The sequence below is a fragment of the Sinocyclocheilus rhinocerous genome, unplaced genomic scaffold, assembly GCF_001515625.1.
Source record: "Sinocyclocheilus rhinocerous isolate Xijiao unplaced genomic scaffold, SAMN03320098_v1.1 scaffold464, whole genome shotgun sequence".
Taxonomy (NCBI): domain Eukaryota; kingdom Metazoa; phylum Chordata; class Actinopteri; order Cypriniformes; family Cyprinidae; genus Sinocyclocheilus; species Sinocyclocheilus rhinocerous.
In genome coordinates, this window is record NW_015627918.1 from 649123 (window position 1) to 664492 (window position 15370).

General features: G+C 37.6%; 1 protein-coding gene across 1 annotated transcript in view; it reads right to left on the reverse strand.

Annotated features, from left to right (window-relative positions):
- LOC107737056 (excitatory amino acid transporter 5-like) overlaps positions 1–8113 on the reverse strand; it is a 39023-nt gene extending 30910 nt beyond the window's left edge. The window contains exons 1-7 of the mRNA XM_016548460.1: positions 8018–8113; positions 6477–6844; positions 6293–6377; positions 5620–5864; positions 5351–5544; positions 5089–5285; positions 3435–3517 (exon numbers count right to left, since the gene is read on the reverse strand). Coding sequence (XP_016403946.1) covers positions 3435–3517; positions 5089–5285; positions 5351–5544; positions 5620–5864; positions 6293–6377; positions 6477–6844; positions 8018–8113 — 1268 coding nt within the window. The remainder of the gene's footprint in view (positions 1–3434; positions 3518–5088; positions 5286–5350; positions 5545–5619; positions 5865–6292; positions 6378–6476; positions 6845–8017) is intronic.
- Positions 8114–15370: the final 7257 nt, after the last annotated feature.

Sequence of the window (15370 nt, forward strand, 5' to 3'; positions counted from 1 at the left end):
GGGGGGGAAATCGATAGATTAAAAGATCATGAAATTAATCGTTTGTTACAGCCCGAAAAAAATAATAAAAAAATAAAAAAACATTTTCATCACGTTTTTAGGAATAAAATGTTATACCAATAAGTGTGAATCTTGCCAAATAAGTCATTTTTCTTACCGTAATGACAGATATATAATATATGTTTTAAGCATAAAATCACTTAATTTTGATAATTTCAAAGACTTAAAATGTTTGTTGTTTTAGGTTACCAATGTAAGTAATGCAGCCTTTCTAAAATATTGTCAATAATTTGATAATTCAAAATTATAGTGATAAACATTATTTAAAAATATCAAAATATAAGTCTTACCACCCTACCATTTTTTTTTGGTAAAAACTTTGATGTTTTTTTTTTTTTTACACAGATATATATCAATGGAAGTAATATTGGTTGGGAATGCATTTTATGTTGACTTTAAAGTTGGACACTTTTATGTCCCACTTGGCAAATTATTTTGTCCCACATACTGGAACAAGAACATTACACTTTTCAATTATGGTTCCTCAAATCAGGTCAGAAAACTTTCAGACATTGATTATTTACATCACACCAGAAGTTTTTAATGCGTTCTTCTCAGAAGATGTGAAATGAATTTCTGTATGAATATGAGGCGTTCGGTACAAGACAAACTTTATTGAACTAGTCATACTGCCACATTTTAATTTGAGGCTCATCAGGAGAAAAAAGAAAATACTAGAGAACTATTATACAAGAACACTCTGATCCGGTGTCGAGTATGGCATTCTGTCTGCATGATAAAAAACATTTCATGAGCTGAACAGAAAAATGCACATATATTAACTATATTTCAGAAAAAAATCAAGTATTTATAGATTGTTCTCTAATTTTGATCTCCACTGTATATATATATGATATATATGATAGATGAATGGTCATATGAATACCAGCATGTGCTCTTCTCTTCACTTATGCGAGATACTTTAAATATATGCTAACATATCAAGAGCTCTGCGCTTTCAGGAACTGAATGGGATTTTCTCAGAAATGGTGTCAGTGGACTATTAACACAGCTCCTGTTTCCATTGCTGCCAGACCCTTTAACCCACTGCTATGCGGTTCACACTCCTCTCAGCATCAGTGGACCACTGTCTTAAAATTGGACGTTTCAAGTTTATGGCTGTGTTAAACACATCATCAAATCATCCTTTTTTTATCTTTTATTCCCAGATTATGTGCTTTGAAAGTTTCATAACATGGGCAGCCATATTGCACTATACCAATGCACAGAAACCAGGGGTCACTTATTTTGGCTACTTTCAGTGGTATGTCACTTATTTGGGGCTTGTTTTGTCATATCTGGTTGCTTATTTTTCTAGTAAGATCGCAGATAATTGCAATGCAGCTGGGTATTTGTGTAAAGGTTATTTGTTGTGAGCATGATGCACATGGCTCAATCAAGAAAGGCTCTCAATTTAGCACAGCTGGGCCAATTTGTTTAATGACAAAGAAATTGGTTTATTAAAATGAGCTGATGGCAGGCGTGTGAGATGAAGCCAGTGATCATTTGTAGTCTGAAGGCCAAGGGGCATTTACACATATCCCTCACTCACGCTCTCAAAATGGTTTCACGTCAGCGCATCTCCTCTGCACTACAAGCGAGCTGCTGCATGCTGCATGCTGCGATTCAAGACTTTTGCACGCGTTTTGGGACAGTTGACAGATTTGTCACTTAATCGGGTCACTGTTGCATCGTCACAAAAGTGTATCATTTGCACTTCTTTTTAAACCATTTGGCACTTGCTCCAGAGACAGTTTTCTGTGGGCTCACAGTCACATCCAAAGCGCACACATAAAGCCGCCTCACAAACACCTCATGAGTTACTTTTCAATAATTATCCAAATACACACAAAATCATGTCAAAATGCCCATCCTGGCGAGTATCCTCGTAAACACACTCGGTTTTGTCTCATGTGAATGTAAACCGTTGAGAAAGAAAACGCATGTGAATCAGTATATTGAATCCGTGTATTCATCTTGTGAAAGCTGTCTAATAAAGCTGTGCTGTCTGTCTGTCATTAATATTAATCAAACAACAAAAGACTAAGAGACATTCACTCACTGCTCCTGAATCACTTTTGTAATTCATTTTAAGGATTAATCTGTTTTTTATTTAGAGTTTATTCCATTTCTGTATATTTCTGTAACTGTATAGCCTGCTACTGTTAGTTTTCAAAGTGAAATTCAGGTCCTGAGTTTAATTGATAATATTGGTTAAACAAATTACAAAATTCAGTGATGTTCTCTGCGTGGAGTAACGTCTGGCAGTCGCAGCTTGTACTTGGTATTAAAACAAATAGAAAGCAAACAAGTAGCATTAATAGTCATTAATTTTAGTTAACATACATAGAGTTGAGGTTTTGAATTTTAACATTCCCAGAAACGATCTAAAGACAATAAGGTTCCCAATTGAGAAATTACAACACAAAAAGTCTAATCAGGTGGCTCTGCTTTTGTTGTGTTGGGGTCAATTTGACCCACACTCAATTTTCAAACTGCTTGAACACTGGTTAAACTGTTTATTTCTTAAAAATTGTTTAGAAACCCCCCCCCAGCAAAATGTAGCTTGTCAAGCTAAAATATAAAATAAATGAGGACTTGTGAAATTTAGGACACATTTTCTGAATCATGCAAAAAACAAACAAACAAAAAAACAGTTTCTCTGTCTAGTTGAAATTCACAGTCAAAAATCTGTCAGAAGTTGTTTTTGCTTAGTTTTTTGGATCTCAGTTACTAGACTGTTTCAGCACTGAAATGAAGTGTGTGAAACCCATTTTACCTTCGAAAGGGTTTGATTACCAGACATAAAGGTACAGGATGTGCAAATAGCAGTAAATACTATTTACTCTAAATGCAAATAATGTTAGAAACTATTTCAGGGTTTCTGCATGTTTTGTGAAGATACATTTAAGGTTTTTGTAAAGACCTTTAAGACCAAGTTAAGAAAATTTAAGGAATAAATGGAAGGGGACACAAAGAAATTCCAGAGTTTATGATTAAATCAAGAACAAATATCTTCTAGTGGGTTTAGAAAAGCGTACCTTTTCAAAGCAAAAACAAGTTTATTTTTCTGACCCCATTGAAAAATATTTGCTCTTGTTTTATGCATAAACTCGCTTAATATTGCTAAATTTCATATAGAAAATAATTTTATTTTTTTTCGTTTTCTGTTTTTACATGGTGCTGTTCTTTGGCAGTTTGATCCACAACACAAAAGTTGTAACCAGTTATTGAACAGAACAGAAAGGATACATTTAAGCAGAAAACAGCTGCAATCAGTATTGAGTTTGCCGCAGCACTTCTCTTTATTGGCACTGAGCAAGACCACAGTCTGAAACTAAAGAAACAGCCTTGTGATAATGCCCAAATCTCACTCTCTCAGTGCTTGGATGTTTGGCCCGCGGTCAGGACTCTGAGAAAGCCTCTTTGCTTTAAGCTCTGCTGGTTTTGTGTCATGCTATGAGAGCAGAGGACTGAATTAATCCATCTTAAAACTCAGTGCGCCACTCCATAGACTGCTCACAGACTAATAAACAATTATAAATCTAAATATATATATTCAGATTTTAAATTCTGTTTTGATGAGTGGTTGCTGATAAATGCAAATGTCTAAATGTCTAAATGTCAAAAACTGTCATTAATAAATGCATAAATCCACACAAAGATTTAAGTATAAATATGCATGCCAGCACAAACGGTGGTATAGGCATGGGTAAAATTACTTTACATAATCACATTATTGCATGTGGATTTAATCAATGCAAATGGAGTTCATATAATTTCATTTTCCATTTGAGAGCAATTATTTGTCCAACAGAATTGGCCTGTTAGATACACACATATTGTTGCGTGTATGCGAATTATATTTTATAATCAATGCATTCCTGTTTCCATTCAGTTGCAATTTAAATTAAAAAATACAATGTCCTTCCACAGCACAACTCAATTTCATCTCGCAGGCTGTTACACCAACCTAGCAGGGCATTTGTGTGCTATTTTTTTGTGTCAGCACAGATGAGCATGCCATAAAGATGGCATGGATGAGGATACTGAAATATCTCAGAGAAAAATTTTATTGCTCAGAAATTGATTGCTTGGGAAACATTGTTGAGATAAAATCCTATAAGAGACATGTGTGAGGGGTCTTTTCTTGAGAAGAAGCGTCTCATTCCCTATTCAGGGAACATGGATTAAACAAGTAACCCGAGATGTTCATTTACGTAGGTTCAATGAACTCTGCACGAACGCGCCAAGCTAAGCACTGCACTTCTGGCTCGAAACAAAATAGGCCAGGCTAAAACCAGATGGCTGGTCCAAGCAGAAAGAGCCCGGGAACCAGGAGCCGCATCTAAATCAAGGTTGTAAAACCTGATAAAATTGTGAGGGGAGGACCAGCCTGGCATCACACATACCGCTTTTCCACCAGTCCTGGTGCCGGAGCCGGAGCCCAATTGGGAAACGGGCTGCACTTTTCCACTCAAAAAAGTCCTGGGCCAGTGCCCAGATCCTGGTTCAGAACCGGCCCCCGAAACCTTGCTGGTCTCGAACTAGGGAACCTATGACGTTGGTAGGCGGAGTTTCCACTACAGACCACAGTTTGAAAGGCACCATTTTTAAAAGCCATCAGATTTCAGGTAAATTAACAACATTAACACAACAATTAAATATGTCAGTTAAGCAGTGGTCGGCAGAACAGATCAACGTTCTCCTTCTGCAAGAGATACAAGCGATTCCTATCACAGGTTGGTGACAGGTTGGTGAAGGATCTGCTCCCTGCCAGTGGAAACGTGAGCCGGTTCTGAACGAGTGCCACTCTTGGCTGAGCACCGACTCCAGCTACGGCACCAGCCCCAGTGGAAAAGCGGTAACAGATATCCTCCAGGGGAACTCCTCTGAAAAGAGCTTGAGAGGAAGCAAAACTCCTGGTAGAGTGAGCCCAAATGCCTAATGCTGCAGAGAGACCTCACACCTCATATGCAAGCGAGATAGCGTCCCTAACCCAATGAGAAACCCAAATGAGAAAAATACCTTAACAAGGCCTGGAGCAAACTCCATGCATGATTCACTCACAGAGAGAGCCTGCAAATCCCCTACGCGCTTGATAGAAGCCAGTGCCAATAGAAGCATCACCTTAAGGGTCAGAATCCGGTTGGGAGCAGACTCCAAAGGCTCAAAAGGCGACTCTGATAACCTCCAGGACAATAGACAAGTCCCAGGAAGGAACACTGACAAAGCACGCAGGTATCAGATGCCTGATCCCACGCATAAACGGAGACCAGACAATGCCTACCTAAGGGGACTTTGTCCGAATCCTGACGAGCAGCGACAGCTGCGACATAAACCCTCAAAGTCGTGGCAGTTGCTCCAGCCGCAAACTTCTCCTGCAAAAATTCCAGTATTGAACAAATTGGGCAGTTGACTGGATCTACTACATGAGCCGAACACCAACACTCAAAAACCTTCCACTTGGAAAAATAAAGCCTCCTAGTGGAATGAGCCTTAGCATTATCAATGTTCTCCTGAATATCAGCAGGTAGACCAGAGGTTACTACCGATCACCCTTGATCGGCCACACCCACAGCCTGCAAATCTCGGGCCAAGGGTGCCAGATCCTGCCCTGGAGATGGGACAGCAGGTCTTTCCTGACTGGAATCTCCCATGGGGCGCACTCCACAAGGGAGACCAGCTCCGAAAACCAAGTCTGGGATGGCCAAAACAGGACTATCAACAGGAGGTGAACCCCGCACTCTTTCACTCTGCACAAGACCGTCCGAATCAACTTGACTGGCAGAAACACATACAGTCTGAGATCCAGCCACAGATGAGCAAAATCATCTATCCCCAGAGGTATTGGATGACACGGGGAGAAACAAAGGGGACATTGGGTACTCTTTCACTCTGCACAAGACCGTCCGAATCAACTTGACTGGCAGAAACACGTACAGTCTGAGATCCAGCCACAGATGAGCAAAATCATCTATCCCCAGAGGTATTGGATGACACGGGGAGAAACAAAGGGGACATTGGGTCGATTCCTGCGACGCAAAGAGACCTACCTCCGCCTTGCTGAAAACACTTCAAATCTGAGCCACCGTCCGACAGTTCGGCATCCAGTCACCTGACCTGAGTTTCTGACTCGACAGGAAGTCCACTGTGTAGTTCAGAACCCCTGGGATGTGAACTGCTCTCAGTGAAACAACCTTGCAAAAAGTTGCGATAGCAACTGTGTGACACTCTCAGTAGGTGGAGGGCCGGCCATGAGGGGTAAACTCCTTTGAGTTTTATCAACCACAGAAATGGTCTCATTTGAAGCAGCCCTAGGGGCAGTACAGGAGAAGCCATGAGACCTAGGAGCCTGTGATGTGTGCCCACCAAAACATGATGGCCTAGCTTGAGCGGGCTAAACATGTTCTGACAACGTAGACTTGAGCAGGAGCCAAACAGGACTGCATCGAGACAGAATCGAGCTGGACCCCAAGAAAACGGTCTGCTGAGAAGGAGTGAGAACACTCTTCTGGGCGTTCAGCCTGAGGCCAAGAGACCGAATGTAGTGAAGAAGAATGTCCCTGTCTCGACACACAAACTCCCTTGACTGGGCCAGGATGAGCCAATCGTCCAGGTAGTTGAGCACACGGATGCCCTGGAGCCTCAGCGGTGCCAGAGCAGCATCCATACACTCTGTGAATATCCATTGAGCCAAAGCCAGACCAAATGGGAGAACCCGATATTGGTACGCCTTTCCCCCAAAGGCAAATCTGAGGAGCCTCCTGTGTTGCTGAACAACCTGAATATGAAAATAAGCATCCTTCAGGTCTACAGTGATGAACCAATCCCCTACACGAATAAATATTCAGGCTATGCAGATCCAGGATGGGGCACAGACTTCTTCGAGACAAGGAAAAAAACGACTGAAAAAAACGTGATTTATGTCCGAAGGAGGAATCCTCTCTAAAACTGTACTTAAGTACCATAACTAAGTATTCTGTTTCAGTGCATGTCTCTTTAAATGATAATGAGCTATTGCTCACTCCACCCCTCTCTTCCGTGGGGCATGTCCACACAAGACATGTGAATTGCTGCCTTGGACTCCATATATGGCTTGGAGGTGGTCTTATTCAAAAATATTTTCATCTTATGTCCCCTTTAACATCACTGGTGTCTAGGAGAAACAATTGAGATATTACAGAGATTTCATTGGTGATTTTTCTTTCATAGAGACTGGAAGAGAAAGCTTTTATTGGAAAATCACAAATTAGATTTTGCTTGTTTATAGATCTATCTATCTCACAGAGATTCCAGAGCAAATACCAACAATGCCTCAAACTGTGATCTTTCAAAATTTCTCAAATTTAAAATATTACAGAAATTTCATATTTAATTTATTTAATTGGGAAAGGAAGAAAGAATGGAAAAGGATAAGAAATAAAAGCACTAAATGTGGAAAAGCACTACATGCTTGTCTATAGCTTTTATTTACAATGAAAAAAGCTAAGATTATTGGAGGATGTTATTCAAGAAAATACTATTTCAGTTTTTCTACTTCAAAATTTCAAGTTTAATTCAATGTGCTTTCTTGTGAAATTTTCTTGTGAAAACTGTTTCAAAGTAAATCTCACACCAAATATGTTCTTTACAATAAGTGTTTTGCTTTGACATTTTGACCTAATGCAGTGACATTTTTACTTTTTTCAACCGCTGTATACAGAGCTTCTCAGAGAATTGAGTTACTCTCAGAATAAAAATAAATAAATAAATCTTGTGTGTCAATGCGCTGGATATATCAAAATGACCTTACTCCAGTACAACAGTCTCTCTAATTACTCTGAACCCTTTTAATGTAATCATTTCTAAGGAGGAACAACGGCTGGGAAAGAAAATCATCCCATCAAAAATTTCCAATCTGCCTGTTGCAGTATTAAAAACGATATTCTCTTTCTTCCTATATGGATTAGGTCACTTTAATTATAGTGGGAGCCACTTTGTCGCTGTATCTGCAGGTCTTGGTGAATAAATTATGAAAGGATGGGTCGTATTTGTTGAATTTCTTTCTCATGTTGCAAAATGTACAGACCCATAATTTACAATGAAACAATGATTGCCATTATTTCTTTAAGAACATCTCATGCTTTGTTTTTGAATCCTCAGTTTTTGCTGTAGAATTGTAATGATATACCTTTGTTCCTTCACACTGAGAAGAATTACAAAGCAGCTGTTTAAAAATTAGCCATTGTTTTGTGCACAAGTGTGCGATAGCAGAGGCCGGATTGCACACGTGTTTCTAAAGCATAGCAAGGAACATCATGCTTATATTATATGGTTAAACAGAGGCTGGGTGGTATACAGAACAACAACACAAAAGCAGTCTGCAAGACATTGATAGGGGGTTACACAAGAAAAAGAATAGTGAAATGTGAAAATACAGAGCACAATATGTCCTGAACAAATCAGATGAATAAGTTATTTAGTTGGTTACGGTTACTGTGCAACATCATAACTTGCCTCATTAACATTGAATTCAACCATTGTGATGATATTAGTTTTACGGTTTTGTACTCATCCTCAGGCCATCTAAGATGTAGATGAGTTTGTCTGTTTATCTGAATAGATTTTGAAAAATTTTGCATCTATCCACAATATTGCTTTCTCCAGTGAAAAAGTCATTTCGACTGAATCAGGGGAGAAATATTCACAGAAAACAGCGAAACAAACAAGTAAAAACAGTACAAAACAGCTCTAAACAAATATGTCGGTGGATTTTGATGTGAGAGACAACAGGAGATGGACTTTTTCACTGGAGGAAGCGTTATTATGGATTATGAACTCATATTTTAGCTGTAAGCAACGGTTTGAAGTTAAAAATGTCTTAATGATGAATTTATTCATTACAAACATTCAACTTTTGGCTTCTCAAGATGTTAATTGACGGACTGGAGTGGTGTGGATTACTTGTGGATTACTGTGATGTTTCATTCTGACGGCACCCATTCACTGCAGAGGATCCATTGCTGAGCAAGTGATGCAATGCTACATTTCTCCAAATCTGTTGAAGAAACAAACTCATCTACATCTTGGATGGCCTGAGTACAATTTCAGCAAATTGTAATTTTTGGGTGAACTACTGTACTTTGGGTGAAAACTATTGTTTTGTATTGCAAGTTTAGATTTTGGACTTGTAATTTTTATCACTCCATTATACTTTCAACAGACAGAAAAAAACTGTTTTATATTTATTTTGCCATATTTGTAGGAATAAAATGTTATATAAATCAGGTGAATGTTATATAAACCACCCGTCCTGTAAAAACCTTCAGAATATAAACAGGAATAAAACTGTAAAGTTTGGTGTGAATGTAACTGAGGAGGAGATTTCTGGCTCAATGCATGAGAAAAACGCATTGCCTTTCAAGTTAAGTATTGTAATTGAAAACTATCTACAGTACAGAAATCTACTAAAAAAGTGTAATAAAATATTTAAATGTGTATTTTGGATGTTTACTTTCCACTAGTCTGAAAGTAGACAAGGAAATCACGTTGCACTGATGCCAAATAAATTAATAATTTTATACATTTGAAAATATGAATCATTATGAATAATCTTAAAGGCAGGGTATGTGATTTTTCAAAAACACTTTAGAAAACTGAGGATTCTCTGTAATTGATGGGATGCTTGCAAAGCAAAACGAGAACAAGTCTTTCTAGCAGTCTGCTGTGCTCTAAAAGCCACTCCATGTAAGTTTTAGAGCACAGTGTTTCTTTGTTAGACTCTAAAAAGCAATTTAGGCGTGAGTGCCTCAGTGTCCTTGCTGAGTGGAACATTTTAGCAGATGTTTAAGAGCAAAATCTCATAGAGGCTGAACACTGAACATCTGAACCCTCACTGCAGAGCCTCATTCAGACTACTGAACCGCTGTGGGTCAAACTAATGAATTTCACTCAGTTCACATTTTTGATCTTTTATTTGGTATATGATTTGTTTCTTGTTCCTCTTAACCGTTCAGGCTCCTGAAGTTGCATTAATGATTCTTTTTTAGTAGCCTATACTTCTAACGAATAACGAAAAAGAAATGCATTTAGTTATGTATAATTTAAAAAAATGTTACTTTTCTATTTCAGTGCATGAAATGCACTTATTCATTTATTCGTTCATAAATAAATAAAACCATTCTTAAAACTGTGTTTACACAGATTAGGCTATTCAATTACTTTTTAGAGCATAAATGCAACCCAGTATTTTGCCTTAACAGCAAATGTGGTAACAGAATCAATTTATTTCTTTTTATTTATGTATTAATATTAGTTAGAAAACTGCACATTTAACTACTCGTCATATAAACTAGCCGTCAGCAACTAAGTGTCAGAGTTAGTAAGATATATGTGTTTGATTCATTAAGATGAACCGACTCATTAGTATCCTTCGTTCGGGTACTACAGTGGCTGCGCCTTAAGCTTCTTTATTCATTCTTTACGTATAAAAAAAAAAAAAAAAGTATCTTCAGAGTCAATTGTTGTCAAGTAGTCTCGCTGTATGCTTTTGATTCTTTATCAGATTATTTTTTTATTATTCTTATCAGAGTCATTCGAATCATTCACAGCTTTTTCATTCATTCAAAAAAACCTGACTCATAAGAGTCATTTTTGAGGAGTCATGCTACACTAGTCGCACTGTAGTTTTTGATTCACTAAAAATAACTGCTTTTTGTAATTTGTTTTGTAATCCAACAAAATCGGTGTATCATTCGTTCATTTGATTTTTGATTTAATATTGAAAATAGAAAAATTTACAATATGATTGTAAAAGGTTTGTTATTCATTCTCCCAGAGTCAGCTCAACAAAGTAAAAGTGAAGGTCTTGGAACTGAGCCAGAAATAGAAAATGTTCAAGATTGAGAAAGAAAGGCAATACAATGAGACAGAGAGGGAAGAGACAGAGGCAGAACAGGAAGATATGGAGAGTGAGGCAGCCACAGCCATATACACAAGGGAGAAAGAGCCAGAAGACTTTGAGTTTTTGCTTCAGTTCCAAAATCCATCAGATCCAGAGTCACACATGCTAGGCATCATTCGGTGGAAAGGCTTTAAAAGAAAGGCATTGGATAAAGCTTTGGAAAAGTTAAGTACTGCTCCACATCAGCAACAGAGGACCACCAGCCACAGACTTTAGAGGAGTATACAGAGGAAGGATGCACTTAACTTTTTTGGATTCCCTGATTCAGGAACTCCACAGGTGAGTTCAAGGTAAAGGGAACACTGACAAAATTGTCACTGCATTGCTTGATTAAGCCATCAAAGTGGAAAGACACTGCAAATGCTGCCCATACTCTCTGTGAGTTTTACAGATTTCAAGAGGAGGAGGAACAGCTGCAAACTGAGAGCTTTCCACTCTTCATACACATACTCACAAAAAAGTGCCCATGCAATTTTGGAAACATTCAAGGAGTCTGATGCTCATGTTGTGTTTCCGACACATTTTAAGCTGCTGAAAATCTTTGCAACCCCACGAGTCTCAACAGCCACTGTTGAACGCTCATTCTCAAAGTTGGAGCTTGTGAAAACTAAGCTTCGCAATGTATGTGGACAAGAACTACTCTCTGATCTTCTGCTTCTGGCCATTGAAAAGGACATCCCAATCATAAAAGATGAATTATTACCTGCAATAATTAAATGTTAAACAACACAAATATCCTTTATGTATTTAATCCCATTCTATTAACCAATGTCTTTGCTTCTGACCTTCGTTGATCCAGTTCAACCATACTAATAAGCAAAAATTACTCTAGACAAACATTTGTGTCTTTTTTTCATTTTAAGCTGCTGAAAATCTTTGCAACCCTACGAGTCTCAACAGCCACTGTTGAACGCTCATTCTCAAAGTTGGAGCTGGTGAAAACTAAGCTTCGCAATGTATGTGGACAAGAACTACTCGCTGATCTTCTGCTTCTGGCCATTGAAAAGGACATCCCAATCATAAAAGATGAATTATTACCTGCAATAATTAAATGTTAAACAACACAAATATCCTTTATGTATTTAATCCCATTCTATTAACCAATGTCTTTGCTTCTGACCTTCGATGATCCAGTTCAACCGTACTAATAAGCACAAATTACTCTAGACAAACATTTGTGTCTTTTTTTATTGCTGAAGTGTGTTGAAATTTCTTCTTCTGCATTCTACTGTACGGATGTAAATTTACTTTCCCTTCAGCCTGAGGCTTATTCATTTCACTTTTGGTGTGAAAAGGCTTTTATATTTGCCAAAAATAGAACTTTTTTATTTTAAAAACAAACAAGCAAGCCCTGTCCAGATTTAAAAAGTAACGCAAAAGTAACGTAACACATTACTTTCCATAAAAAGTAACTAAGTAACGTAATTCGTTACTTTTTTATGGAGCAACGCAATATTGTCATGCATTACTTTTGAAAGTAACTTTCCCCAACACTGGTTATCAAGATCTTTCAGGACATGCTACCAGATAGAAAAGTTTTGCTATAAAAAGGAACAGATAAATATCAAAATGTAAAACAGTAAATAGTTTCAGTTATTATCAGCAATGTGTAATTGCGAATCATAATAGATGAGGTTATCAAGATATTTCAGGACACAGGACCGAATAAAAATGGTTTTGCTGTTAAAGGAATAGGTAAATGTATGTTTTGATTCACTAAAAAGAACCGCTAACAGGACTCATTCATTCTGTAATCTAACAACACTGGTTGCCACTGTCTGTTTGGCTAGAAGGGATACGGAAAATAACAATAAATTAACTTTGCTACCTATTAGATTGTGTTTTATTAACGTCTCACCTACCCCAATTCTAATCCTAACCTTACAATAATGCAAATACGGTAATGAATTGTTCTTCAGCGAGACAAAAATGACGCAATATTGATGTGTGCATGCCCAGTTGGACAATCTGGCCATAGCTTCATAAGATCGTAGCTTTGTAGCTTCAAAAGATCATTATCCCTTCTAGCCGCTGTAGATTCAATATTTGTTTTGCGACACCGTTAAATAAGTATCGCAGGAAACCCTGTCCTAGTTTTTCGTCTGCACCGACGGAAGAACGTGCAAGAACTATTAACAGAACTAATGTGAAACGGACTCATCTACACAAACATCCATTTACAAAATCCGGTCTTTGTAACACTAACACTCTCATTTTTTGTAGTATTTCTATCTATCTATCTATCTATCTATCTATCTATTGGGGGGATTTGACTGGCAAAAAAGTTTTACTAAATATAAAGTACATTGTATAGTTAGCTTTAACGTATTAGAATACTAACATCTTGGGGAACACTCTAATTTCAGAGTACAAACATAACAATGTTTTCCCATCAAGTGCTTCCTCAAGACCTCAGGACACCTGCTTGAATCCTGCCATCTAGTGGAACAAGCCCACTAATTAATCATGAGACAAGTGGAGCTGAAGATCGGCGGTTAATCAGGTAATATTGTTCCTGAATCAAAGAATGCATTTCCTCACATAAAGAACTTTGAAGCGGACTCATTTTAAAGCCCACTAAGTTTTATGAAATTATACAATACCACTGCATGATGAACAGATTGAATTCTAAGTTGATAATGACTTTGGATAAAAAAAAAAAAGAACATTATCCTTTCTGGACCCTGACATTATCTGTCGTTACATGCAAAAGAGCAGTATGTGTTATTCAATAGGCCTACTTCTCATTTTGTTTTACCTGGGTCAAAAAAAGAGCAATTCAAATAATTTATTTTTTAATTAACTATTTCTTTAAATACATCTGCACAACACTGAGGCCTTGGTGCCTGATGTGGTCATAAAGTCTGCTCATGAAAATGGAAATCCTGCAAATTTAGTTTTTAGAAATAGATAATAGGCGAGTATCATGGGCGTCGCTAGGCCATTTTTAGGGGGGCTATAGCCTAAAATGACTACTCAGCCCCCCTAAAATTGAGCAATTAGCTCCATAAATTGTACATGAATTTGTGATCGCCTCAGTCCCCTTTAATAAATTTCATATGAAAACAGTGGCAGACTTCGATCGGTTCCTCCCCGTTTTTCAGCGCATTTTTTTCGGCGCAGAGCGAGAAACCGAGGACAAGGTGTGTGTTCATCGATAGATTGTTATAATATCTGCATCTGTGCAGTTCTTTGTCATAAATACAGTTTACAAAATATCATGGGGGAGCATTCGGTTCCCCATCTATACTGTAGCCCAAGTTTTCGCTGCGTTCACCCCTCATCACACCACAGGTTTCCTCTAGTGAAAATGAAGCACATGAACGTATAGGCCTACTTTATAAAACGATCAGGTTATATATATATATATATATATATATATATATATATATATATACCCTCATATACCCCCCTAAAATGAAAATCCTAGAATCGCCCCTGATGAGTATTCCAATTTCCTACAGGCTTTTCTATGTTTTCCATCTGGAGATGCGGTGACGTCTGTAGCATACTTTATCTTTGGCGATGCCCTCAGGATAAGCAGATATTGAAATACAGCTTGTCCTGAAAGGAATAAATCATCCAAATGAAAATGTTGTCATCATTTACTCACCCTCATGTTGTTTGCAAGCACTTTCTTTCTGGGTTTTCTTTACAATACAGTGAAAAAAGGCATCATTAGCATTAGCATTGTCCAGCTACAAAAAGCCACTATAAAGCAGACTTGGATTATATCTTATAAATTCTCTAAGGCCATACAATATTTTTGTCTGAGGAACACATTAAAATGTAATTTGTTATTGACTGAAATCTTACCATCCAACCTTGCTCTCAAATCGCGTTAATTCTTCCAAACATTCAGATCAGAGCTTTTTTAGTGTAATTGAGATACTATTAAATTTCTATTCTTTTTTCCCTATATTTTCTGTTTTAATCTTAGTTACTTTTAGTAATTTTGTTGTGCTTTTGTCATTTTGTTTTTCAATATGGTTTTTCAAAATACAGTATGTCTATATTTTAAATTGGTTTTTGTCATTTTTTTGTTTTAGTTATTTTAATACATCAAGTTAAACTAAATGATTAATTAGTTTTTATTAATATATTTATACATGATACAATACATGATGTATTGTAGTAATGTTGTCTTGTCTGGTCGTCTGATCTGTTCGCGTTTGTGCGTTCAGGGGGCGTGGCTTTGGACGGCGATTTGCAGGGAGGGTGGCATGTTCGCTTTCAGAGCTATCAGGCTAAAGTTAGCATTTTCCAAGATCTCCTACTGCACCTTTAAGTGCACTTTGAAGGTTCAGGGGCCTCATTTATAAAGCGTGCGTACGCACAGATTTGATCTTAGAGTGTGCGTACGCT